Source organism: Phytophthora cinnamomi, assembly GCF_018691715.1.
Source record: "Phytophthora cinnamomi strain GKB4 chromosome Unknown Contig109, whole genome shotgun sequence".
NCBI lineage: Eukaryota > Oomycota > Peronosporomycetes > Peronosporales > Peronosporaceae > Phytophthora > Phytophthora cinnamomi.
The window spans coordinates 36478-62145 of record NW_027151042.1 but is presented as its reverse complement, the minus strand read 5'-3'; the positions used below and the strand labels follow the sequence as shown (position 1 = coordinate 62145).

The 25668-nt window shown below is 51.8% G+C and overlaps 5 protein-coding genes across 5 annotated transcripts; 4 read left to right on the top strand and 1 right to left on the bottom strand.

Annotated features, from left to right (window-relative positions):
• Positions 1–147: 147 nt before the first annotated feature.
• On the top strand, positions 148–826 carry IUM83_19293 (Trafficking protein particle complex subunit; the record flags this gene model as incomplete). The annotated part of the gene is made up of 2 exons (XM_067944339.1): positions 148–323; positions 403–826. The coding sequence occupies 2 exons, from the start codon at positions 148–150 to the stop codon at positions 824–826; spliced, it is 600 nt and encodes a 199-aa protein (XP_067782183.1).
• Positions 827–869: 43 nt separating this feature from the next.
• On the bottom strand, positions 870–2318 carry IUM83_19292 (Tubulin gamma chain; the record flags this gene model as incomplete). Its single annotated transcript, XM_067944338.1, has 2 exons — positions 870–906; positions 991–2318. The coding sequence occupies 2 exons, from the start codon at positions 2316–2318 to the stop codon at positions 870–872; spliced, it is 1365 nt and encodes a 454-aa protein (XP_067782174.1).
• A 993-nt stretch (positions 2319–3311) lies between these two features.
• On the top strand, positions 3312–8239 carry IUM83_19291 (Death-associated protein kinase; the record flags this gene model as incomplete). Its single annotated transcript, XM_067944337.1, has 15 exons — positions 3312–3329; positions 3404–3496; positions 3580–3651; positions 3719–3817; positions 3913–4011; positions 4141–4239; positions 4369–4467; positions 4597–4695; positions 4825–4923; positions 4992–5071; positions 7313–7331; positions 7404–7485; positions 7566–7583; positions 8144–8166; positions 8231–8239. 15 exons carry the CDS (start codon positions 3312–3314, stop codon positions 8237–8239), a joined length of 1008 nt encoding a protein of 335 aa, XP_067782181.1.
• Positions 8240–15616: 7377 nt separating this feature from the next.
• Positions 15617–16640, top strand: IUM83_19290 (Integrase catalytic core protein; the record flags this gene model as incomplete). The annotated part of the gene is made up of 4 exons (XM_067944336.1): positions 15617–16041; positions 16119–16188; positions 16408–16507; positions 16582–16640. The coding sequence occupies 4 exons, from the start codon at positions 15617–15619 to the stop codon at positions 16638–16640; spliced, it is 654 nt and encodes a 217-aa protein (XP_067782182.1).
• Positions 16641–19217: 2577 nt separating this feature from the next.
• Positions 19218–20706, top strand: IUM83_19289 (uncharacterized protein; the record flags this gene model as incomplete). Its single annotated transcript, XM_067944335.1, has 2 exons — positions 19218–20615; positions 20689–20706. 2 exons carry the CDS (start codon positions 19218–19220, stop codon positions 20704–20706), a joined length of 1416 nt encoding a protein of 471 aa, XP_067782206.1.
• Positions 20707–25668: the final 4962 nt, after the last annotated feature.

Below are 25668 nucleotides of genomic sequence, written 5' to 3'. Positions count from 1 at the left end.
CGCCCGAATACGTTGGGCAGGCAACGAGCCAAGTTGCAGTTGAAGGCACTGTCGTGAGGGGGTCCAATAGTGACATCCTCACTAAGTGCGTATCTTTCGTTAAGTCCGCGCCCTCTCTTCAAGTCGTCATACAGTCATAGTCCAAGCATGATGGAGGCGGGGCGGCGCAGCACGGGCGTGTCGGCCACGAACCTGCACGTGCTGGACCGGCCGCTGAGCCGCGGCAAGGGCGAGGTGAGCCTCAGCGCCTTCTCCTTCCTCTTCTCCGAGATGGTGCAGTACTTCCAGGGGCGCGTGCAGAACATCTCGGACCTGGAGAACCGGTGCGTACCTCCGTTTCCCCCTCACCAGCACTACAATCCCCTCACTTGTCATTAACCCCTTACATGTAATAAACCGCAGCCTGGACGGCGCCGGCTTCGGCGTAGGCGTGCGCGTGGTGGAGCTGCTGTGCCACCGGGAGAAGTCCGGGCGGCGCGAGACGCGGCTGCTGGCCATGCTGCAGTTCATCGTGTCCACGTGCTGGAAGGCGCTGTTCGGCAAGGCGGCGGACGCGCTCGAGCGCAGCACGGAGAACGAGGACGAGTACATGATCCACGAGCTCGAGCCGCTCACCAACAAGTTCGTGTCGGTGCCGCCCGACCTGGGCCAGCTGGACTGCGCCGCGTACATTGCCGGCATTGTGCGCGGCATCCTGTGCAGCAGCGGCTTCCTGGCGGAGGTCACGGCCCACGCCGTGGAGGTGCCCGGCGGCCAGAGGGACAAGACGGTCTTCCTCGTCAAGTTCGACGAGAGCGTCATCCGCCGCGAGCGCGTGCTCACCTAGGCAGGAGGTAGAGGGAGGTTAAATAGACCACGGAGGTCTTTACTTACTGGTTGGGGAGGTCATCATCGAGCTGTTCTGCTCTGACTGAGTGGCTGAGTGGCTAGTGAGACATACGGATGTCGTCCATGGCGCTGGCGGCGCTGGGCGGCGTGGGCTGCCCCCACGTGGCGTAGTCGGCGCGTTCGCTGGCCTTGTACTCGTCCACGAGGTTCTGCACGACCTCGCGCGCGCTGTCGAACTCGTCGAGGTTCTCGGCGAACATGGGCTCCTTGCGGTAGTTCTCGATGAAGGCGCCGTGCTTCTTGAGCCGGTCGTACTGCAGCAGCAGCTTGTGGAACAGCGCGCCGATGCTCGTGTGGTTAGCCAGCATGAGGCCGTTCACCTTGTGCGCCGTCTCCACGTACGGCGACTTGCGCGAGAGCGCCACCTGGATGGACGCGGGCCCCCACGGGATGAACCGCGCGAGTTTGCGCTCGCGGATGCGCTGCAGCGACTTGTGCACCTGGGTCGGGTCCACGTCGCCCTGGATGATGTTGAGGATGGAGATGTAGCACCCCGTCTTGGTGGACGTGCTCACCATGATGTTCTTGGGCTGCAGCAGCCGCCGCATGACGTCCAGCACCGTGGTCTTGCGCACCGCCGAGACCTGCGCGTCGATGGTGAGCGGCGTGTAGCCCGTCATGAGGAAGTGGCAGCGCGGGGTCGGGATGAGCGACGCCACGAGGCCGATCAGGTCGTTGTTCATGTAGCCAGGGTACCTGAGCGTCGTGGTGCTGGCGGCCATGACCGTGGACACGAGCGAGTTGAGCTGCGAGACCGTGGGGTTCTCGACGCGCAGCCGCTCGACGGCGATCCGGTTGAGCGCCGTGTTGTCCAGCACGACGACCGAGTCGGCGTTGAGCACGAGCCGCTTCATGGTCAGCAGCGAGTTGTAGGGCTGCACCACCACGTCGCTCTGGAAGTCCGACTGGTTGGGGAAGACCGAGTAGGTCTGGATGAGCTTCTTGGGGAAGTGGTCGTTGAGGTTCTCGAGCAGGTACGAGCCCATGCCGGAGCCGGTGCCTCCGGCGATGGAGTGGCAGAGCACGAAGCCCTCGAGGCTGTCGGAGCCGTCGGCCTCTCGGTCGATCATGTCCATGAGCTGGTCGTGGTGGCTCTCGCCCTGGTGGTAGCCGGACGCCCAGTTGTTGCCGGCGCCGCCGCCCTCCTTGGACACGAACAGGTTCTCCGGGTTGTACAAGTTCCGGAAGGCGGACGAGCTGATGCTGTGGATGACGCGCGGCTCCAGGTCCATGAGCAGCGCGCGCGGGATGTAGTGCTCGTCGTCCGCCTGGTAGAAGAACACGTCCTTGCGGTCGTGGCCCGACGTGGCGAAGTCCTGCACGATGCCGTCCGCCGAGATGCCGTGCTCCGCGCACAGCTGCTTCCAGAACTCCAGGCCGATCTGGTTGCCGCACTGGCCCGCCTGCAGCGTGATGATCTCGCGCGGCATGGCAGCAGAGCAGGAGGACCGGGACAGTCGAGCCGATGGATATGCTGCCTGAGCAAATACTAACGTAGTATGATCTTAGTTTTGTAAATTAATAAAACTGTCGAAGAGCACAAGGAGGAGGAGGATCCTGAATGACGACCCAAGTCACCAAAGCTGCTGTTATGAGTATGGCTGCTCAGTATGGTCATTTGGATGTGGTGAAGTGGTTGCACGAGAATCGCACAGAGGGCTGTACGACTGATGCGATGATTTGGGCAACTCCGTTTGGTAACTTGGAGGTGGTGAAGTGCTGCCATGGCCAAGTGACAAAAGGCAAGTGTCAACAAATGCCTCGAGAGTAGTAGTGATCTCTCCCTAGGATAGCTTGCTCAGGTAGTGTTGTCGTGCTTACTGGGGTGTGGGTATCCTAGGTTACGCGTCAGAAACTCGGGTGACATTCTCGGTGAAATCTACTCAATGCGGCGGTCCATAGTGTCGACCATTACTCTTATGTAGAAGGCGCACTTGTGGGTTCAGTACATGCAACCATACGAACATAACTGGATCGGATGAGAGGCACACTTCATAATTTTCATCTTCCAACTTTCCAACCATCGACAAGACGAGACAGCGGCAAAGCTCGTGGCTGCCAACGCGCCAACGAAGGGGGAAAGCAAGTTCAACAGAGTTCCTTCGGCGATTGTATCTTGGTATCAACCACAATTCATTCAAACGAAGCAGTTTTAGGCCGACCAGTCTGATCGACGAACGCAATCCCGAAGATATGGCGTTATGGATGCGAAACAGTTCACCAATACATGCACATGCAGAATACATAATGTAGTTGCCTGTCTGAGCATAAAGGCAGCAATTCAGAGAGTGAGATATAAATTATATCTCATATAATACCTGCGCAAGAAGGCTCCTCCCACAATGCAGCCAGTGACCCTTGCTGTCAGTTCGCCTCTGAGGTGACAGTCCTCAATTGCCGACCGCAGACACAAGTGAGCAGTCATGGTGGGCGAAGTAAAGGTACAAAACCGAATGGGAGGATGGAAAAGAAGTATATCCGCTCATAGTGCCTGCGTTTCTTTAACGACACACAGAGCGATGAACTCGTGCTGCATGCAGTCTTCAAGGGCGAGGTGAAGAAAAAGCAACAGTGGCTTCGAGAGCGAGGGGTTTCGCCGGAAGATTCTGTATGTGAACTTGCACGTTGGCGTGAGGGCAAATAAAACTCCCTCACGGAGTGGTGACGCTGTTGCAATGATGTGGATGTCAGATGGTTGCTGGCGGAGATTTGACAGAGCTCCTGCAGTACATCGAGGAGAAACAGATCACGAGCATTCCACTAGTAAGTAACGTGTGGTGATTGGCATCGGTCTTCTTGTGGACCTCGGAACTGACTTCAGAGGGAGCAGGACGAGCTAAAGACGACATGGAATGCTCTTGAAGAAGAAACCTTTCACGAAACCAAGGCGCTGGTCGAAGGTGGCGCAGATATCAGCGCGAAAGACAAGGTGGCGCTGTAGATGTGTATTCTAATGGTGGAAGTTGTCTGACGTGGATCTGTGGTGGTGTTGTTCTCGTTCTCTTGTCGAATGTGATAATGCAGCTTGGCGGGACCGCGCTTCACGCGGCGGCACGAAATGGCAATACGAATGCGATATCGTTGTTGTTGGATCGAGGTGCCGACGTGAATGCTGCAGACATCGTACGTGTTGACCATGCCAGCATTGACTACTGTGACGGTGTTATACGCGTGTGATGTATTGGTGTGACGTGTCTGACTCGGATGTGTGATGGTGTTGTTCTCGTTCTCTTGTCGAATGTGATAATGCAGGATGGCTGGACCGCGCTTCACGCGGCGGCACGAAACATTAAAACAGATGCGATATCGTTGTTGTTGGATCGAGGTGCCAATGTGAATGCTACATACAACGTACGTGTTGACCATGACAGCATTGACTACTGTGACGGTGTCGTATGTGTGGGATGTATGGCTGTGACGTGTCTGACTCGGATGTGTAATTGTGTTGTTCACGTTCTCTTGTCGAATGTGATAATACAGCGTGGCGAGACCGCGCTCTACAGTGCGGCAGCATACGGCAATACGAATGCGATATCGTTGTTGTTGGATCGAGGTGCCGACTTGAATGCTACAGACAACGTACGTGTTGACTATGCCAGCATTGACTACTGTGACGGTGTCGTATGTGTGGGATGTATTGCTCTGACGTGTCTGATTCGGATGTGTGATGGTGTTGTTCTCGTTCACTTGTCGAATATGATAATGCAGCTTGGCTGGACCGCGCTTCACGCGGCGGCAGTATACGGCAATACGAATGCGATAATGTTGTTGTTGGATCGAGGTGCCAATGTGAATGCCGAAAACAAAGTACGTGTTGACTATGCCAGCATTGACTACTGTGACGGTGTCGTATGTGTGTGATGTATTGCTGTGACGTGTCTGACTCGGATGTGTGATGGTGTTGTTCTCGTTCTCTTGTCGAATGTGATAATGCAGGATGGCTGGACCGCGCTCCACCACGCGGCAGGACACGGCAACACAGATGCGGTATCGTTGTTGTTGGATCGAGGCGCCAGTATTGATGCTGTCGATAAGGTTAGTCGGCGCTGATGTATGTGTTGACTTTGTAGGTACTTGTGTCTGAAATTGTAATTCGTGTATAGAAGAACCACAGTCCGCTCACCCTCATGATCTGGGAAACTTCGAAAGACGATCTAGATAAAAAGATTGTCATTGCACGTTTGTTGTGCTCAAGAGGATCGGATCCGAATTTGTCAGCATCGGCTAACAAGTCGTCGGTGAAACGGCATCAGTTGGGGCTACTGGCGTGCGCGCATCACTGGCATGAATGTTATAAAAATGGTGAACCTTTGCCAGAAATTCAATCGGAAGTCATTGAAGGTGGCGAAGACGCGGTCAAGACGTATCTTGATGATTTGGCAAATTCTTTGGATCAACTTGTCTATCGGTCCAAGATCTGTATCGTCGGTCCGAGCACCTGGGGAAAGACAAGCCTCGTCAAGTCGGTGACTACGAAAAAGCCGTCGAAGGTAGATGAAGAAGACCGAACGATCGGCATTGACCTGTTTCCGTTTAGCTTTGATGTGGAGGGCAGCAACGATGATACTGATTCGAAGACGAAATGGTATGATGCGACTTTCTGGGACTTCGCGGGTCAAGACATCTACCAGGTCACGCATATGCTGTTTTTTTCGGAGCGCACGTTGTATCTTCTCTATGTCGATTTGAGTGCGTACGCTGAAAAGCTTGTGAAGGTGAAAACGCGTGATTGGACAGAGAAAAATGCCATTATGCAGCGCTTCTTTGAAGAGAACGTGCTCCGCTGGGTGAGGCTGATCCTGTTTCGACAGCCAAGCGCTCAGTTTAAGATGATCTGGACGAAAAAGGATCTCATATCGGATGCAGAATTGAACGAGATTTCGGTTGATATGAACGATCATATGCAATCATATTTGGATAAACTTGACAGAGACGGGGTAACAAAAGAGGTTAAAAGTGCATTGGTCGATGTGTTTAAACCGGAAAATCGGAAGACTATTAGTGCTCGTCAAGGCGACTCCGTCAAAGTAGCGCGAAAATTCATCAAGCAGGCGATCATTGACAAACCAGAACTTAGCTTTAAGATGACGGTGATGTACAAACAAGTTCTCGAGGCGATTTTCAAGATTAAACAAGACTCTGAGAGATCAGCGCCAGAGGACCGAGTGAAGCAAGTGATCATGCGATTCGGCGAACTACGTGACAAGTTAAGGCGTGCTGTTCCGAATTTGGAAGATGCAAGCAAAATTCGAGAAATTCTCAGGGTTCTGCACAGACTGGGGGATATCCAATGGTACGAAGACGAAGACGATGATACAGTCAAAGACGAAGACAAACTCACAAACATAAATCCTGGCGACTTTGTCATTCTCGACCCGAAAATTATGCCTGATATCATTCGTGAGGTCGTCAATCACAAGTATGACGAAAAGGGCGAAGAGAAGGAGGAGGAAGATGAGTCATACGAAGCGCTTCGTCGTGATGGCACGCTGCACCACTCACTGCTCGTGACATTCCCGTTGTGGAACGCACTGGCCAAAGATAGTGATTTGGTGCATCTGTTCAAGTATTTGCTACAGCATTTAGGCTTGGCGTACCCAGCAAGGAATGAGAAGTGGCTTGGTAATGTCGATATAATCGTGCCAGCGTACTGGAGAACGAGAGAAGAAGCTCAAAAGGAAGCCAAGTCATTGACAAAGCGGTCATCCATATTGACGCGAAACGCTGTCGATGGATTGGTCATTGCAAAATGGCGCTACTCGTTGCCCTTTGACATATCCGAGGCAGTCTATGTGAACTTCGTGGTGCGGTGTTATCGACCAAGCGTCATTCGTAAAGTCGGAGCGACTTGTGTCGTGAGTTTCGTTCACAACTTGTTTAGTGCCGTCATCACTTTTGATGTCAACGTAACGGGGCAGCGCGACAATATCATGATTGAAGTGGCAGCGGCAACAGAGGATATTGCGTGGGTGGAGATGCGGGATTTCGTTATGGAGATGGAAAAAATTCTGCTCAAGTACCCAGGGCTGATGGCTACGAATGAGTTTGGGCGGTTCGTCATAGATTCCGAAGACGAACCCAATGAGGTGAGCTTACTGATGGGTGATACCCGCGATATTGACCGACTGCGAAAGGACTACCCATGGTTACCGCCTGATTTCGACTGGTTTATCCAGCGCGCATGGGAGATTCCAGGGAAGCTTAAAGAACTTAATGCGCAAAGTATCGTGGTTGAGGTACCTCGCCAACTGAACGTGTTGCAACAGCTCCTCGTCACCTGTGATCAGCGAAAATCCCCTGCGCTGTGGACGCTCAAGTATTCGAAAGAAGAGCGGATCATTGAGCTACGCATACTTAGTGACCTGACGCGCATATGTCACCACGTGCCACTACGGACTGCTGCCCCGAATAACTTTGTTGCAAGTCACGTCGACCATTTTCAGGTAAATCGTTTTATCGTCTGAGTGTTGCGGGAAAAATCTGGTATGACGCTGCTAATCATTGTCGTTGAGTAGACTGGCGTTTCGGTACTCTCGATTATCTCCGAGGCGATTCCATCAGCTCTCGTCAAAGGCACGATGCAGAAGGCGCTATCCGGTAACAACTTCTTAATCGCTCTAGACAGTTTGTTGCATGACCGATGCTGAACTGTTTAATCTCTGCCGTGTATTTCATAGAATCAAAAGATGCGCTGGGTCACGTTCAGAAACTCAAATGGATACTTGACAGGACAATATCAAGTTCAGGTGTTGAGGAGTCGTCAGAAGAGTGGGATCTATCTCTAACGCAACGAATGGCCTATTTGCTTGCCTTGGTGAAGCTCCATGACCCAACTTTCGAGGAATTCATGATCGGTGAAGTTGCCAACTTGTGCGGCGCTTGCGACGAGAAAGGCGGTGCCATGTGGGTGCATCCGGAAGAGCTCAAGGATCCGAAAAATCGCCTCCCTTCATGTGACTCACCCGAGCCTAAGCGGCCAATTGGGCCGAAAACCACTCCACCGCCGAACTGCACACTGATTTTGACATCTATCTGTGTGGCTGGACTGCGGCGTGCGGGTCGTGTGAAGAGACATAAGAAGATCTACTGCGAATGGGAGATCATTCATCGATCAAAGCAGGCAGCAACCGGCATAATCGCGAAAGCAACAGATTCGGACGAAGATCTCAAGTGGGTGTGCCTTCCCGTGAAATTAAATGGCGCGGCGTCGATTGCGATGCTGTGCGAGTGCACGGTGAAGATTTCTGTGATGCAGTCACGTCGATTCACAAAATTTTTGTGGGTGTATGAATTAGTGCGTCAAGGTGTTGCTTAGATCTAACATTTATGCATGATCATGTAGTTACCGTAGTGACAAGGTAGTCGGTCAGGGCGAGGTGCAACTCAAGAGTTACAAGGATGCTATTGATACTGCCAGCAGCAGTTCGAATCCAGTCGAGATCGAGATCAAATTGGGAGATGAGAAGATTTCTCGATGTTCCACCGCGATTTTGGAGATCTCGATGAAGTCGCCAGCTTCGGGTAGCCCGTGATCGACAAGATTCATTTGTGTGCACTCCAGGAACCAAGAACTTGTCTACAAGATTCCCAGAAAATACAGTTCGAATGACAGAAAAAATGTTCCAACGCTGTGAAAAAGATTATGGCAAAGGCAATTGCGAGAAGTTAGGCGCGATTGTGTAACCCAAATGTACTGCAGCAGCAACGAAAATGAATCAGTCAAACGCTGATAAGTACAAAAGAGATCAATTGGATTGCATTCAACCTAAGCAAATGAAAATTAGTATTGTTTTCCTGCCTCCCCTTGTAGTTCTCTACTTCAGTACGATTCGAGCGCTCGTGAGTGCTTGCTCCCCAAGAACTTGAAGACTTTCATTCATGTATTCGTACAGCAACTGAAACACTCAAACCAGCGGTTTCATCTCTACTCTGAGATGAACAAATTTATCTGAAAGGTCTCCAATTTTCCTGGGATAACCGTACCTCACCAATGAGAATTGATCGCGACATTTGCATTTGCACACTGCCGAACTATTATTATCAATAAAAGAAAGATGCAAACACCTGGAAGCCAACCACAATAGACCATCGAATGCAATTGTACCAACACAACTTATACTTACACTTTAGTATGATACTACGAAATTTTGTCCCCGCTGCAGTAAAGTATTCAACATCCGCTGGCTGTTCTAGAGAGATATCGCGTTGACCATTCATAAAAACCTTGTAGATTTGTAATCTAGCATTCTCCGAAAAGAGAACTCAGAGATGCTTCTCACGGGAAACGGCATCCTCTAACTACTATACGAAGGCTTCTAATGGGGGTATGAACGCACCCCAGAGAAGGAATAAACGTAGTAATCCCTTCAGCAATATGTTTTTGCCTACATCGATATCACGATCAAGGGACAGACGGCCCCTAGGGCACTCATACACGCGATCACATAGTTTCATGCGCTGAACGTTTCCGCAGCTAGAGCAGGTCATCGTCGTATGATGGGCGTCGACAACATGAACAACTTTACCATGCTCTTGTTTTATGCAACAAATGCTGCCTGAACTGATATGGTTTGAGATTGTTCGTGTCTCTGTTCAATTGTTTACTTTTTACCATTCTTGACAAATTTTTTGGCTATCGGATTTCTCAAGAAAGATCACTTGTCAGGAAAACGTCGTTTAAAACTTGTGGTTTTTATGCATTTCTTCGTGCACTGCGCACGAAGATTTCACCGAATGCAGTTATTTCAGGCATACGAAAAGCTAGTGGGTCCACGAGAATGCAATCATTCACTAGAATTCATCGTGCAATTTGCACGAGGGGACTCGATGCGTGATCGGCTCGAAAAAAGAAAGAAAATATACATTTTTCAGCGTAAGTTTTGGGTGCTCATCTCTCTAGCTAGTGTTTTCCACGACAAGTGATCTAATCTTCGTTCTCTGCCCCTACTAGACACAGACGAAAACGGAAGACGAGATTTGATCTGCTCGTACAGAAGGCCAGCACAGTCGGTAGAGCTTTTAGCTCGGCGCAGCTCGGTGTTTGATAGTAAGCCTTCTATAACATGCATCAGTCGCTGGAGCTCAGCCAGCCGAACCTTTCCAACTCGGGTAGCCATGTCATGCTTTGACAGCATCCGTAGTGCAGGTGATCCAATACACCAATGCTGCCATATTAGCCGGAGGGTCCCGTTAGGAAGTACAAAATCTTCTGCAACTCGGTGAAAGCCACCACCCCATTGCTGTAGCTCGAGAGGTGATTCCGTCGTGGAAACGACATCAACAGTCCTTCTATCCGGTTGTTCGCCAGCTAAATGGGTACAACTAAGTTGTGAACGAGCAAGAACCGCAGCAAAAGCTGATTCCAACGCCTCGATCGTCATTATTGAACCATGGACGTGCCGTTTAAGAGTATTCTCGAAGGAATTAGTCAGACCTTGTTTCAACGAATCAATTTCCGCTTTGTACTGTGCCAAGTTGACCATTATTCCCACATATGGAGGAATTCCACTTGGAGCGATGGGATCATTGACTTGAAAATTACGACAAACAACTCGTTGGCGAAGCCACTCAAAATGCGATCGATTGCATGGTGTAAATAAAGAGGTAGTGAACAGCAGGTGATTATGTGGCAAGTGTTCGCGTAAGAACACAAAGTGATACAGTATTGAAGCAAGACCGAACTGACACACCATTCGCAAGCTTGGTGGTGCTCCAGAATAGACGGTATCCATAGCAAACTTTAAACGCTTTTCTAGCTCCAATCGATCTTCTTCAGAGCTGGTTACTGGGCTAAAAAATGGGGGTAATGTAGCAAAGTTTGGTGAATCAAAGGGCAGACCAGACACATAGCGCCCAACAATCATATCACCAGCAGCCTCAAATCTCACATACTTGTCCTGGACCCCAGGAAGAGTCCAGCCAGCGCGAAGGCATATTGACGCAGCGGACGGACCTGATGTTGAGCAACTGCTAGCGTATGTAGAAGCTCCTTTCCTCGCCGAATGAGTGCCAAAATCCTTCACTGTCATCCCTAACTTTGATAGCACAATTTGCAATACGTCTTCACTTAGCACGCGTTTCAGTAACTTGAGAAATCGACTGTATTGATTTCCACCCTTGAATAATTTTCCATCGCTGGCGAAGCCCAAAACAGCAAAATAAATCCCCAAGCCCAAAATCGGACAAATCTCTGGCATCGTCGGATTGGCGTAAATATGGCGAGGATCCCGAGGACGACTACCGTCTTGGTCGTTCTTCACGTGTGCAAATTTTATGATAACGGCATCTTCTTGCCACGAAACATGTGCATGTCGAATGGTTGCTGCATTCTTAGCGCGGCACATTAAATTCCAACAAATAAGTAAAAAGGAGTGACCAAAAACATCTTTCTTCTTGCTTGAGCGCAGCATAGCTTTGGCAATCTCTTTGTACATTGAAAATGAGAACGGCTCCTTACCCTCAGTAAGTCGCTCGTTGTTTCGCTGTGATGTGCGGGCAACAGTGTGATGAAGTCCCTTGAAAAATCGTTTCATTTGGCGGTCAAAATCATGAGGACGTGAGTGCTCAGTCGTAGCGTACAGATACACTAAAGCCGAACGAACATTACCAAACGTGGACTTCCCTCCTATACCGCGCTGCTCCATCGAGGTTAAATAGCGCATGCAATCCTTAGTCGTTAGCACCTGCAGGTCATGGGGCTCTCCAAAGGTTCACGTGTGAACCATTGAGATATGCTGTCATCATTGACGGACTCCAGTGCGAGAAATTGTCTTGTAAACAGGACTTCACGGTGATCACGATCTGTGTTGGTATATAACCACCCCATAAGCTGTATCAATGCACGACAATACACGTATTTGGTGGACGCTGCGGTGGTGTTGCCGAGTACTTCATCAACTCGAGCGTCCAGGGCCTCCATGATGCTGTTGTGCGACTGTTCACTAGATTTGAAGTATCAAAATATTTTCTAAAATAGACTGCGTGCACTTTGCACGACGAAATCCATTTATCTATACATCGAAGCTCTTTACAAGGTACTTCAGTAGTTGATTGACTTCCAGTGCAGTTCGGTGATAAGGTTCGCTTACCGACGTTCAACCTTTAACAGCGTTCTACGACGAAGGCGTTTGCCTTTTCGATCGATGCGAAAAACACGTAAACGTTTCCGTAAACGATCTATGTGTTTTACAACATCAGATTGCTGGATTACTCGCGATCGCACCTGAATGATGAGTGACGAGCACCACCGTCATCACTGCTAGTAGCCCGCAGATGCACTGACGAAAAATTGCATTGTGCACCACTGCATCCACGGCGGGAAGAGGTTAAGCCAAAATGAATATAGCTGCGTCGGAGTAACAGGCACGCGCCAAACTCACGCGGGCCTTCTGACCGCCACACAAGTTGATTCTCTTTTGTGTGATCTCCGTCGCATCGCCACCAGGAAATTGCTCCAGATCCGGAGGAAGGCCACACGTTTCCAGGACAAATTGGTACATGGAAGTATTTACTGCCATCGAAATTTGTCCAAACAGGATATTTTCTCGAATCGCCATGTTTTGAATCCACGTCTGCTGCGAGTAGTATGCCACCTTGCCATTCACGGAGACCTTGCCTCCCGATTCTCCATTTCAGCGAGCAAGGCAGAACAGAGTGACGACTTGCCTGAACCAACCAGTCCGTGAACTACGATGAATGGGAATTTTCAAGCGGAGAGCGAAAATAGCTTTTCAGCAGACGTAGCAAAAGATGACCGCCACGCCACTCCCTGGCTGTGGAAGCACTTCAATTCAACCTTCTTAGCTTTGTGCCATTTCATGGCACGCCCCCGAATCAAGTAGCAAGGATGGCTGAGTTTCAGGGTTTCATGGCACTCCCCCGAATCAAGTAGCACGGATGGCTGAAAGTCACCTTTCCCCACTGTGACGTTCACGTTGGCCAGCACAGGCGCCATATTGGTGCTCCACGCGAATGTACCATGCTCGACAGCAATCGCGACATCGCTGAAATCGATGCGTTGTCGTAAATCACGTTGGCCGAGTCGACTTCGTGAAGCGAGAGTTAGTTCGACATGCGATCCAGAGAAATCTTCGCTTGAAGGCACTGCTGAATTACGCCACGAAAATGGTCCTAATAGCATTAAACAAGGCGATGACTGTGAACACTTTGGTAGCCGTCAGCGCTTGATTCATAGCCAAGGTATACACAGCAAACGAGACCATCGATACGAAAATCGGTGACGCCCACAAGACGAAAATGGATCCACCAACAGAATAAACAAAGCACGCCAGAGCTTTCAGCTCTAGTTCGCGTAGAGCGAGAGCTTTTGTTCCTCCCATGCGTTGAACTTGACAATCCGAATGGCGCCAAATACCTCCTTAACGAGTTTCATTCGCTCATCCTTGCGTTTCACCAATTCCCTGTACGACCCACGCGTCTTCTTCGTGAAGAAGAATGTCACCAGCATCGACAGGGCCATGACGACAGGCCCAGCAAACGCTGCTACACCAAGGACGTCGGCGAGAGGCGAAGAACGCGGCCAGCCACACCCCAAGGCTCGCCAGATCCATCTCCGGCGCAGCGAACGCGTCGATCACGTGGTGCAGCACGACCGGAGCGAACAAGATGCAGGCCGCCGTGAAGGGCGAGGCCAGTCCGCTGAGCAGGAACCCCCCGCCGTAGCCGCGCACAATTGCTCGCACAATCGACTGGCCGTGTCAGTCGTAGTGGCGCTGTGAGGTTGAGTAGCCGACGCCACCACAGAGGTGGGTTGTGTTGACTCGAGATGCATCACATGATGTAAGGTGTGTGGGTACGACATGAGGGCGTACCCCTTGGTTGTGACGAGAGCTGAATAAAGACCTCTCTTTTGCAAGCATCTTTCATTTGTGTGTGTGTGTGCAACACAGTCACAGAGACAGTAGACCTCGAGGTCAGAAGCTGCCTACCCTGCACGGTAGGGCCTAGTTGCCCAAGCACAACCTTTGTTCCCTTTTCCGCCTGCTACTGATCGAGAGCACCATGACGATGACATGAGCTCAGCTACTCCATTTATTCCACTACGGCTAGCACAATACGAAAGATTCCGAGTTGGACGATCGGATTCTGATTAAATGGGCAGATCGTGATTTTCGTGCAGTGAAAGTGACGGTAAAACTTAGTACCCGGTACCCAAGCGCCTGGAAGTTGTCCAAAATGGCGTGGTCCGCGTCTTCATCTTCGTCACTATCAGGCAATGGATCGAAGTGATGACGCGCGCGCTTGCTCGCCGTAAACTCTCCAGCTCCTGGAGCTGTAAGAAACCCCGACGAGCATTGCGCCTCTCTTCCGAGGCTTCCTCGGGACGAAGAAATCTCGAAGTCGGGCCAGAGCGGGCTGAAGAAAGCGAGGATCGGGTGCTGGGAGTGGAGCGAGCCATGATGATCGGTAGCGAGATGGGATTTTGAAGAATGACATGCAGCGACTGAGTGAAAAGCAGAGAGAATTCGCGCGACTCGTGCACGCACGAAGGAGACGACCAAGTGAACGACTGATCATATCTTCTCAGCTCTTTCAATATCGATCCCTTGGTCAGCTCTCGGCCGAGAGATGAATACCCTAAAATGGCGCACCTTCGTTTTCCCTGATTGCACAGCTCACCGCGTAGTTGTCAAATTCTGATTTGGAGGTCTAGTGACAGCTAGGCCAACTAAGCTACATCGAGGTCAGTTGCTCTTAGCCGTATCAGTAGCCTAGCTTGAATGCACATCGCCTAGGAAGGCGGAGACGACAGTGCTGAGCGTGGAGCTGAGGAGCACTCACTTCCCAATCGTGCACCTCAAGTACAATTCGTCCCCCTTCCCAAGGCCGCGGTCATTTACCACCGCCAGCACTCTCCTCTCCTACATCTAATTGGCATGGTTGCTGTGACGCGCAGTCACCGCCTACAGCCTATGAACACTAGCCGTCAGGATATGATCCCAAACGGTGCGCTGACTGGTAGTGACGCTAGAAACCAAGGTCGAACTATCGCATCTGGCAACGACTCTGTACTAGCACCCCGAAATGCTTCGTCGAGCCCACAGCCTCACGATATCCCGCCAGCTCGTGTAAGCGGTAGCGAAGTCGCCGCTGCAGGACGAGCTCCTGGCGCCCGGAGTGACGCAGATACGGATGGCCAGAATACGGCAGGTAGTAGTGGTCAATATGCTATGGGTACTGGTAGGCCAAGTATGGCACCAGTCATCAAGCTACGACTCTTCCAGAACGACCGGCTGCCGAGCACCACGCCTGCCACGACGTCTCAGCCCCCACTCACTTGAGGGACGCGGTGTTCGCCGCATGTGACACTCTCGGACCTCGAGAGGTGCTTGAGATGCTCCTGGATCAAGTAGAGCATCCCAGTGAAGCAAGTGGCACTGTTCGTGCTTCCAGCTCTATGGGCACGGATAATCAACCGCGCCCTGGAAGCTTTACCAGCGATGATTACGATGGAGCAGCGCACGCAAGTCGGGGTGTAGATGGGGCACGATCTCTTGGCATCACGACCGCACATTCTCAAATTGGATGCGGAACTGCTGTGACCAATGGAAGCGACCCTCCCTCCTCTCCTTCATCCTCGGATGCATCAGCCACCAGCGGACCTGCACGCAACATCGGAGTGCATGCCGACGCGGTGCCTGAAGCTACAGCCTCCGGTCTGCATGAAGTCGCAACGCAGCACACTCTAATGGAGGCGAAGAATCGCGCGATGCTGAGCAGAGAGACCAACGTCATTGTGCTGGACGGACACAAGAAGTACGACGCGTGGAAGCAAGATTTGCAGCTAAAGCTAAACGAATGGGGACTGATGGAGTTTCTCGAAGGAACCGCTACGCTGGACCCGGAGCGAGTCGCCATCGACCCCGACTACGCGTTTCTCTTCGGCGAGAGAAAGACGAAGAGCTTCTCCGCCCTGTCGCTCTCTCTGAGCATCAAGCTTCGCGAAGAATTCAAGGGGCCAATCGAGACGCAGGACCCTGCTGCACTGTATACAGCGCTCAAGGCGCACTTTGAGAGGGGTAAGGAGAACCCGATCTACTTGAAGAGGGAGTTCTACTCGCGTATGCTTGCGAAGCATGAGCCGGTGCAGCAGTACATCGATGGGCTCCGAGCTGTCCGCCGCCGTATCGCCGAGTCCGGAGACGCTATCACTGAGAACGAACTGGGGCGAACGATTTTGTCTAACTGCGTTGATGTGTACCCAACTGTAGCCATCAAACACACGGAGTGGGCCAAAAGCAATACTGCCGTGAATTTGGACGTGCAGGACGCCGTAATTCAGTTGGAAACGGCTGAGCAAGCTCAGCAAGAAGTCAGGCGTAGCAGTGGCACCGGCAAAGCTAATGGTCAAGGTCTTCAAGAGCAGCGGAAGGTTGCATCGGTGACCAAACAGGGGGCGGCCGCAGGCAAGAAGCGCGGGGTCCGTGGCAAGCAGTGGAAACAGCTTAAGAAACCACGTTTGCAGCCTGGGCCCGAGAACCGGGGTTTAAATTGCGACAGTACCGAACACTGGTACTGCAACTGTCCGAAGGAGCTGACACCAGAACTGAAAGTGAAGAAGGAAGCGTGGCTGACTCGCAAGAACAAGCAGGCAACGAAGGTACCATCATCGATGCCGCCGTCTATGGTGAATGTGATATTACGAAGTTTTAATATCACGGAGTCTCGTGGCAGGGAGCCGGGACTCGAGTCGGTACACCGGGTTCATGATCCAGTGGGAGTTGGTGCTTTGAACCGACGCATCTGAAGCCAGCCACCCGTGTGGCCGTTAATGGTGATGACGCGCGTGAGCGACCCTGGGCACAACCCACTCCATCCCGACGAGGTTGAGTGGATGCTGGATGGCGGCTCGCAACGAAACATGACAGGTGATCTCTCGCTCTTCGCTCGACTCAGGGAGTGTTCGGCAGGACCGCCGCTACTCCTTAGAAATGGGGGTTCGGATACCACACACATCGAGGGGTCCGTCCTGCTGCAAGTGATCAACCAACAAAACAATCAGGTCGAAGACCGCTTCCTGGATGAGGTCGCCTACTCGCCCATTGCCCCTGCTAATATCATCTCTCAAGGTTATATGCAGCTTCAAGGCAGATTTCATCTCTCTACATCGCTGGACAACCGTACTGTGTGGCTCACTAAGCCGACACTCAAGCTAGAATTCAAGATGCGCGGCGGCATCTACTACATGAGGGTACCGCGGAAGATGAAGCGCGTGATGGATCTGATGATGCGTCCTGCGGCGTCGAAGAGCAAGCCGATGACCAGACTGCACAGTCGCATGGGGCACATTGGACTGGAGACAATACATAAGATGCTGGAGCAGAGGGTAAATTTTGGTGTCAACCTATCCAAAAATGACCTGCTCTCCTTTGAGTGTGTGCCGTGCTCAGAGGCGAAGATGCGGCGGATGACGTACAAGCGCGACCCCCACCGCCGTACTCAACCGTTTGAGAAGATCTCAATGGACGTCTGCACACTCGACGAACATACAGCAAGTGGAGACACCATGTTCCTCCTTGTTGTCGACGAAGCAACACGTTTCAAGTGGGCATATCTACTGTCGAAAAAGAGCGAAGCCACTGGGTACTTGAAAACGCTAGTGCGGCGCCTGAAGACAAAGTTCAAGAAGTGGCCAATCGGATTGCTTCATGCTGACCAAGGAGGAGAGTTCTTAGCCCATGAGCTCGAGAGCTTCTGCCATGATGAAGGGATTCAGCAGCAGTACACCAATGGGTACTCTCCGCAAGAAAACTCTGTCGTTGAACGCAACAATGGCACCGTCGTAACGAGAGTGCGTTCGCTGCTGAGAGCAACAATGCTGCCCAATCTTATCAGGGGAGAAGCACTGCTCCATACGATTTACATGCTGAACAGAATACCCACCAAAGTTCTAGGGTTTAAATTCCCGAACGAGCTACTGGAAGGCTCGATTCCGGATTTCGCATCTCTGCGAACGTGGGGCTGCATCGTGCAAATGCGTATTCCGCCTGAGCCGCGACCAGCGAAAGCTAAGCTTGCATTCCGAACTGCAATGTGTACTCTTCTTGGGTACAGTGTTGACACTAAGGGCTACAAGCTGATGAATCTTCAATCAGGTGCTATTCGAACGTGCAAACTGGAGAACGCCCTATTTCATGAAGATTTTACGTGTGAATTCGAGTATGTGCTGCACCTGGTGCAAAATACTTTTCAAGGCATGATCCATCTTCTTGCAGCTGACTTGCCCATTGTACACATCAAGACAGACATGGAATCGTATGCAGTGGACGTGGACCGAGAACCGCCACCCCTTGACGTCTCGGCTGAACCAGCCAAGATAACACCGAAGCCCACTGATGATCATTTGCCTTTGGTGAGTGGGAGAATTGAGCAGGATAATGTGACTGGCGAAGTTCGCGGTGAGGCATCGACTATCACAGGTTCTCGGCCGAATGCGAGAAAGAGAAAGCCAATCACGGTTGCTTCACGTAGAGGCATAGCTGTACCTGTTGCAGGGCCTATTGTGAATACTGCCGGTCAGCATTCGCCTCCATCGTCTCCTACAGCAGCCCCGGCACGTCGCCGACGCAGGTCGAACGTGCGGCTTCACGATTACGTGGTCAACCACGTGACGACCCAGGCCCTCGAGATCACTATTCCTGCGAGCTACAAGGAGGCACGCGTTTCACCACAGTGGACCCAGTGGCGCGCTGCCATGGAAGACGAGCTGCGGTTACTGTGGAGCCGTCAAACCTGGCGACTTGTGCAGCGTACGGAAACAAATGGAGCCAAAGTGATCACGTGCCGCTGGGTGTATGCTCTAAAACGAGATGAGCATCGTTGTATCGAGAGATACAGGGTGCGGCTCGTAATACACGGGTTTAAGCAGGAATTCGGGGTCAACTTTAACGAAACGTATGCGCCGGCAGTGAGATTTGAATTTGTTGAATGAGGAGGCGCGCAGCGCGCGCCCCGCTCGTAGAATGGCAGCAGGCAACGCCTGTCTGCCAGTCGAGTAAATGAATATTGAAAGAAATACCTCGTTAAGTTGTTAATGTTTATATTAGCAAGTACGAGAGGAAAATGTTCAGATCGCCAGCTGCGATCTGGATAGTACAGGCAGAGAGCTGCCTGCCATCCATAGTGCGATGACGACAAGAGGCTGAGGAGTGAGCTGTCGAGGACGCAGTCCGAAGACGAGCTCACTTCCTCTTTTGCCTCCAGGTACCGAGCACGGACCTAGAGTAGTAGGCATAGGAATAAGAGGTTAAGAGTAATATATTGCTGAGAGTTACCTACAGTATTTTGTTCATTTTAACATTTCAAGTAACATGAGCAAGCCCCAAGTTGACAAGAGTTCGGTCGACTCGCTGCGGTTCAGCGGAAAGCCTCTGCACTTCACATCATGGAAGAGCGAGCTGGCCATCCACCTCAAGGCGTTAAGCGAGCAACGCGCGCTGGAGGAGCTGCAGCACAAACGTGCAAAGCCGCTGACTCGGTTCGAGGATTTGCTCGAGAGCCAGCCGGTAATGCCGCCGCGTCCTCCTGCAGAGGATAAAGACGCGGCATGGCAGCACGATTTGCACGAGACGCTGCTGAGTCAGCAGTCGTCGTACATCAAGCGGCTGCTGTGCGAGACGCTGCCGGGCGATTTCAAGGGAACCGCGCCCAAGCGCATGGACGAGCCCGTCCATATGATTAGGCGGCTCGTTGAAAAACAGTACAGCCTCAGCAACGCGGCAGGCGTCGTCGGGCTGGTTCGGCAGTTCATGGAGATGGTGAACACCGACTTCAAGAGCGTGGGACAGCTCTTTCAAGATCTCAACAGTGTGCGTAGCCAAGTCAACGTGAACGCGCACAAGGCTCTGCACAGCCACATGTTGACCTCCCAGCTTATGCTGGTGATGGTGCTCGGAGTGCTTCCGAGGCACATGTGGGGCTCTTTGGTTGAGCTGACCCAGGATGGGTTTACGCTCGAGAAGGTGAGCGACAAGCTCAATGCCAACTTCGGCACCAAGAGCAAGAGCGAGATCTGGGCTCTGGCCAGCGGAAAGGCGGTCAACCATCTCAACGCGGCTCCTGCAAATCCGAAGGGGCCTGTGCTTGGCAAGCGCAAGGCCGTAGACGGGCCGGTGCGCGATTTGCACTACAACAATGGTGCAATGAATTGCCACTACTGTGGTGGTGAGCACAACAAAATGAACAATGTTGGGCCACACAAGATGATCAACTGCCCCAAGCGTGCACTCGACAAGGCAGCTGGCGTGCACCGCCGGAACATCTGGTCAAGGCCAAACCGCCAGGCTCGCAAGGAAGTCCACGAGCCAACGCCCAAGATGAGGGGAAACGGCAAGGGAAGGACCGAGGCCAAGGTGAGACGTGAAGTCCCACTGGATGAGTGCCTGGCTAAAGCCGTGGCGGTAGACGCGTGCAACGCTGAACACGGCGCGTCACCAGCGACAGCTGATGGGTACACGAGCCCGCCTCCGAGCAACTTCGAGGTGCCCGTGACCCCGGGAAAGGACACGCTGCCCTTCAGCGACGAAGACGAGCCAATGGCTACCGTCGTCAACGCAGTGAATGCTGACGCCACGGGCAAGGCTCAAGCCGCGGGTAAGGAACCGGACGGCGACGTGGACATGGAAGAGCAGCAAGGCAAGGACACCAATCAAGAGATTGCTGAGACGACGAAGTCCTTCGCCGGCATGCTGACTGAGCTCGAGAAAAAGGTGCGAAGTTTGTATCCATTTCTGTTAGATGATGAAATGTATCTAACCACAAATTCTTGGGTACTTGACTCAGGGTGCGGGCATGGCCTAACCAGCGAGACAGCTCGGTTTGTGCGGAAGGAGCCCAACACCCAGTACATGTTTACATTTGCACAGGGCTCTAAGCATTCAAATACACATATTGGTACAATAAAGTTGTATTTGCATGGTCCGCGAGGAATTAGACCTTTTCTGTTCGAAAATATTGCGTTAGTACCGGACGCTTCCTCGAACATTCTGAGCGAGTTCTGGCTCAGGCGCGGTGGGTACCAAATTTTGGGATCCTTAACTGGCGAGTACAAATTTGTACTTTTCAAAAACGAATTAGTTTTTGTTGCGAAAGCTATCAACGGGGCGTATTATATTCAAAATAAAACGCTGCAAGAAAGACAACCGCTGTGTAACGCAGTGAAGCAAGGACCCTGTAAGCCGCTAGCTCACCTTAACCCTTTCGCGGACACGGGTAGCATAACGCTCCCTTCAACGGTGATCACAAAAGGGGGTGGATTTCGAGTCCTTCGATGGCCACAAAATGCCTCCTTCGGTTCGAAAGGTCGCCCAACCACACCTACTTTTATTTTAGCCAGTCACGTCAGGGGGGGGTTCAGGTAGGATTAGGGATAATATAAGCCTCTTCCCCTTTGCCCCCTCTCGAAATTGTTCAAACCCTGTAAAATGTGTTGAAATCTACGCGAAAATTACGATCTCAGATTGATGGGCAGGTTGAAGCCAGCTGACGTGACACGGTCGGAACCTTCCATGACTACCGAAGACCACACACCACTCAGTTCGAATCTTTCCGTTTAGCGACGATGCGAGACGAGCGCCGTGATAATGACAGCGTCAAGGTCTACCCAGACTGCTTCGATGATGATATTCTACAGGGGACTAATCTTTTGTTGTATTTGTTATCAGTCGATAAGTCCTGTGAGACCAATGTCTTTGAATGTTGCGCGCTTTTATCGTCCTAACCCTTTCAGCATCGATGAGGTAACTGAGAACTGTAGATTGCGATATCAAGCTTGCAAACTGATGTTTAGTCTTTATACAAGGCTCTTGAAAGGTTTAGCTCTAGCCAAACGATCGAGTTTGACAGCCTCTACCCAGTTTACTATCCAGCGGAAGGACGGGTGCGTTCACTCATTGTAAATGATATGGGTTTCGAACTAAATTAGTTGTCGTTTGATGTGTCTAGCAATACGAAACTCGTTTCAATTCATCTGCAGAAATCAATGAGTTTGTTGCAGCCTTAACGGTAAAACAGATGCATGAAGTTGGAAAGCTACACGATGCAAACCCATTTGGGAGCGGAAAATCAGCCCATGACTACATTATGATGACACGATGGCTAGATACGTCTATGGAGATTTCAGGAGTAAGACATTGTTTCTTTTTTCTGTCGTTGCATTATTTCCACGAGCTAATGCTCTTTTTTGGTAGGTGAAACGAAATGACTTGTACAATCGTTTGAGGTTTTGGAATCAATACCTGAATCAACTCCGCCCGAAACTCGATAAACATCTAGAGAGCTACAGGGCGATGAAGCAAGACAAGTCGGTCACTCCAGCTACGATGGCTAAACATCGCATGAACGGTCTACGAAGGGAATCCGAGTACGACAATATGGTCTACTTGGAAATGGCCATGAACGTTGTTGATCTCCTGGCATACCGACTTGACTATGAGGCTTTCATGCCGTGTGACTGTGCGAAATGCGCTTACTATAGTTCAGCCCAGTGGACAGCCGAACAACCGATCGCTATGACCATGAATGGCATATCGCCGAGATCCTTCCACCGACAGCACCCAGACAAGCATCCTTAACGTGCGTACGATTGTATTCAGACTGACACTACTTTGCTGTTGTTTTTGTAGACACTGTTACTTCAAGCTAAATAAAATCTGTCATGTTCGTTCTCAATTTTATTGGCTTCAAGTATGCATCGATACCAGCTCTACGGCGGCTCCATCTTCACACACGTCGGCGTGTCTCCTAGCGGCCAGCAATCTGCCATTATGCGTCTCAATAGTTGAAGGCAGCAACGAGCACCTTGCAATCGTTTAGAAGTGCGGGCGTTAGCTTGTTGTCATTTTCTAATTGGCACCATGAGCAGCACTGTATCCGGCTACACGTGCCACGTGATATGAGAATCCCTAACCAGCGATGGGCTTAATTTACCCTCACGGACAGCGTATCGATGGGCATCACCGGCGGCATGGCGACATGGTTCACGTTCGGTCCGGCGGTCGCGATACAGAGAAGCCACGAGTTCGTCGACACTGAAAGCAATCCGGACCGTACTCAAGATGGTCCACACCGCGAAACCCCGTCGCGTGCATGAAGGTGATGATATCACGAGCTGCGTGATGGGGATGACCACGAACAGCCGTTTGGTGGTGCGGTGGTTACGTTCACGTTCGCTCCAGCGACAATCAGCACGGATCGGTGTCGACGCTCACGGTCGGCATCACGACCAGCATCATGGGCAGTGTAGTGGGTCTAACTTGACTCACTACTTTAGCTTACACGTTGCGCAACGTGTATGAGGAAGCGTAAGTAATTACTTAGGTTAATTATATTTGAATACACAAATATAAGTTAAGTAAGAAAGGATTCCAAGTGACTTAGATTAGGTAAAATGAGAACTGTATTGTTTGTAAATTGATCTTCCTCCTAAAACTGCTAAAAACTGTTTATCATCTATAAAAGGGGTTGGCAGCGGCTGGCTGTCAGCGCCCCGCTAACATGCATGTCTCTGATTGGTAGAAATATGCTGCTTTCTACCAATAGGATCTTTGGGTATGTGTGGACCACTCATTGTGGTGGTCCACTTCGATATATCCATTGGTGTGTCTTACACCAATGTGAGGAAGTATCTAAAACTTTTAACAGATAACCTATCTGTTAAATTCACAAGTGGCTGGCAGCCACTTGTGCATGTAACCCCGTTACACCATCCCCCCCTTAAGGTTAGACGCGCGGGGTCCCCGCACGTCAATCTTTGGAATTGACCATTCGTCAATTCTCCGCGTTTGGAGAAGAAATCCGCGCTCATTCAACGATGAGCGCGCCACAGAAGAAGACCTCGAAGTCGGTGGGGAGTCATCTCTCCATCGACGACTACTTCGAGCGTCAGAAGGCGAAGTACGGCGACGTCGTCGACTTCGAAGACGACGATGAAGGTATGGAGGGCGAGGAGGACTCGCCCTCAAAGCGCAAACACTCAGTGTCGAGCGAATCGCTCGACCCTCATGCCAAGAACATTCGCCCACGTGAAGGGGACGAATCGGACGCTTCGCGTTCGAAGCGTTCGCGTACTGAGAGGGATACCCCACTCGCTTCCGCTGGGGCTCTCAGTACTCCGCGCGCTGCTGCTGCAGCGCGTGATTTCAAAGCTCAAGGCTCTCCGCGCGCTGCGCCTGCTGCGCGCGAGCCGTGGATGCCGTCCGCGTCCGATAGTACTGACCGGTATGGGAACTCGGTAGCTCTGAATGAGGTACCGATGTACGTATGCAGCGCCATCAAAGATGACGCTGTGGCTGCCGAGCTGCACTTTGATGCGGAGACGCATCAAAGGCGCGATTACTACATCGGATTCTTTCATGAGCTCCGATGGTTTTAAAGCAAGAAGACATCTTCTCGCAGCAAAGTGCCCGAATGGCAGGCACTTTGTCAAAGTTGGAACGCCTTTGTTGAAAACTTCAACAAGAGGCCGAGTGCTTACCGTGATCGGATTAAGCAAGCGCGTGATCGCTTCGAGACATACTCGAAGCGTGGAAAGCTGGAGCAACTTCATGTTGCTGCTGAGGAGGCAAATGTGCCGTGCGCTGTGCCCGAGGGCTTTCAGTGCACGAAGTGCTTCCCAGGCGCGGTCCGCTTGACCGACCGCGTCCTGAACGGGTACACATCGTTCCGTGTGCCCGAGAGTCTCAAGAGCTCCGTGCTAAGTTCTTAGCACGTGAGGGTTCGGGCGCTAGCGATGATCGCAGCGCTCGCTCTACTTCCGCTGTGCCAGTGCGTACTGCTCCTCGTACGCCCTCACCATTTCCGGAACGTCCTCCAGCAAGACGTTCCGCGGCTCCCATGTATCTCGATGGGGAGGAAATCCTCTCCAACGAATACGAAAACGAGCCCCTTGAGGGTTCGTTTTCGGGATACTATGGTCAACAATCCGCTCAACAATCCAGCGGGTTGAGCCGCGGGCGTCACGGATCGGCGGTGGCGGGGGTTGGAACACGCCCCGGGTATGATCAGCCCCGGGCTGATCAGTATGCGCCTCTCCACGACCGGGTGACCGCCGTGGAGCGTCTGCAGGGCGCTGAGTTCGCCGCCCTGAAACAGGAGCTGGCGAACCGGAAGGCCCAAGTCGCGGTGGTCTCGCAGACCGCCTCGAACATCCAGGTCGAGCTGGGGACCCAGATGAAGGGGTTGCTCCAGCGCGTCCGCGCGCTGGAGGAGAGGCTGCTCGTCGCCGAGGCCAAGTCCTCCGCTTCTGCCTCGGCTCCTGCCGAGGCTTCGGGTCAGCCGAGCTAGATGGCTCGTGCTGCAGGTATGGCTTCAGCCGTCCGACGTAAAAGGTCGGATGGAGGCGCATGCTAGACGGTATGTCTAGCGTGTATGCGTTGCCGTGCCGTGTCAACACAGTGAACGGCCCGATGATACGCGGAGCAAGCTTGCTTGCTCCGAAATCCGAAACTGCATGTCTAGGCAGGTTTTGTGTAGCTAACAAAACTAATGAACCAACTTTAAATTCATTTGTGTTGCCTCTGCCCGCATTGTCTGCGTTCAGCTTCTGTTGATCAACAGAAGCTGCTATTGTGTCTTGGACAAACCGAATTACGGCTTGTCTTTTGGTGATGAAACTGATTGCATCCGAGCTGAAGTCATTCAGCTCGCTCTCCGCTAGAGGCCCGGCCTCTGCGTGGTTCTTTGCGGTGTCTGTGCCCTGCGCAGACCCGTGGTCGTTGGCCTTGTTGTTGGGGGAGTCTGCGCCCTGCGCAGACTCATGTGGTT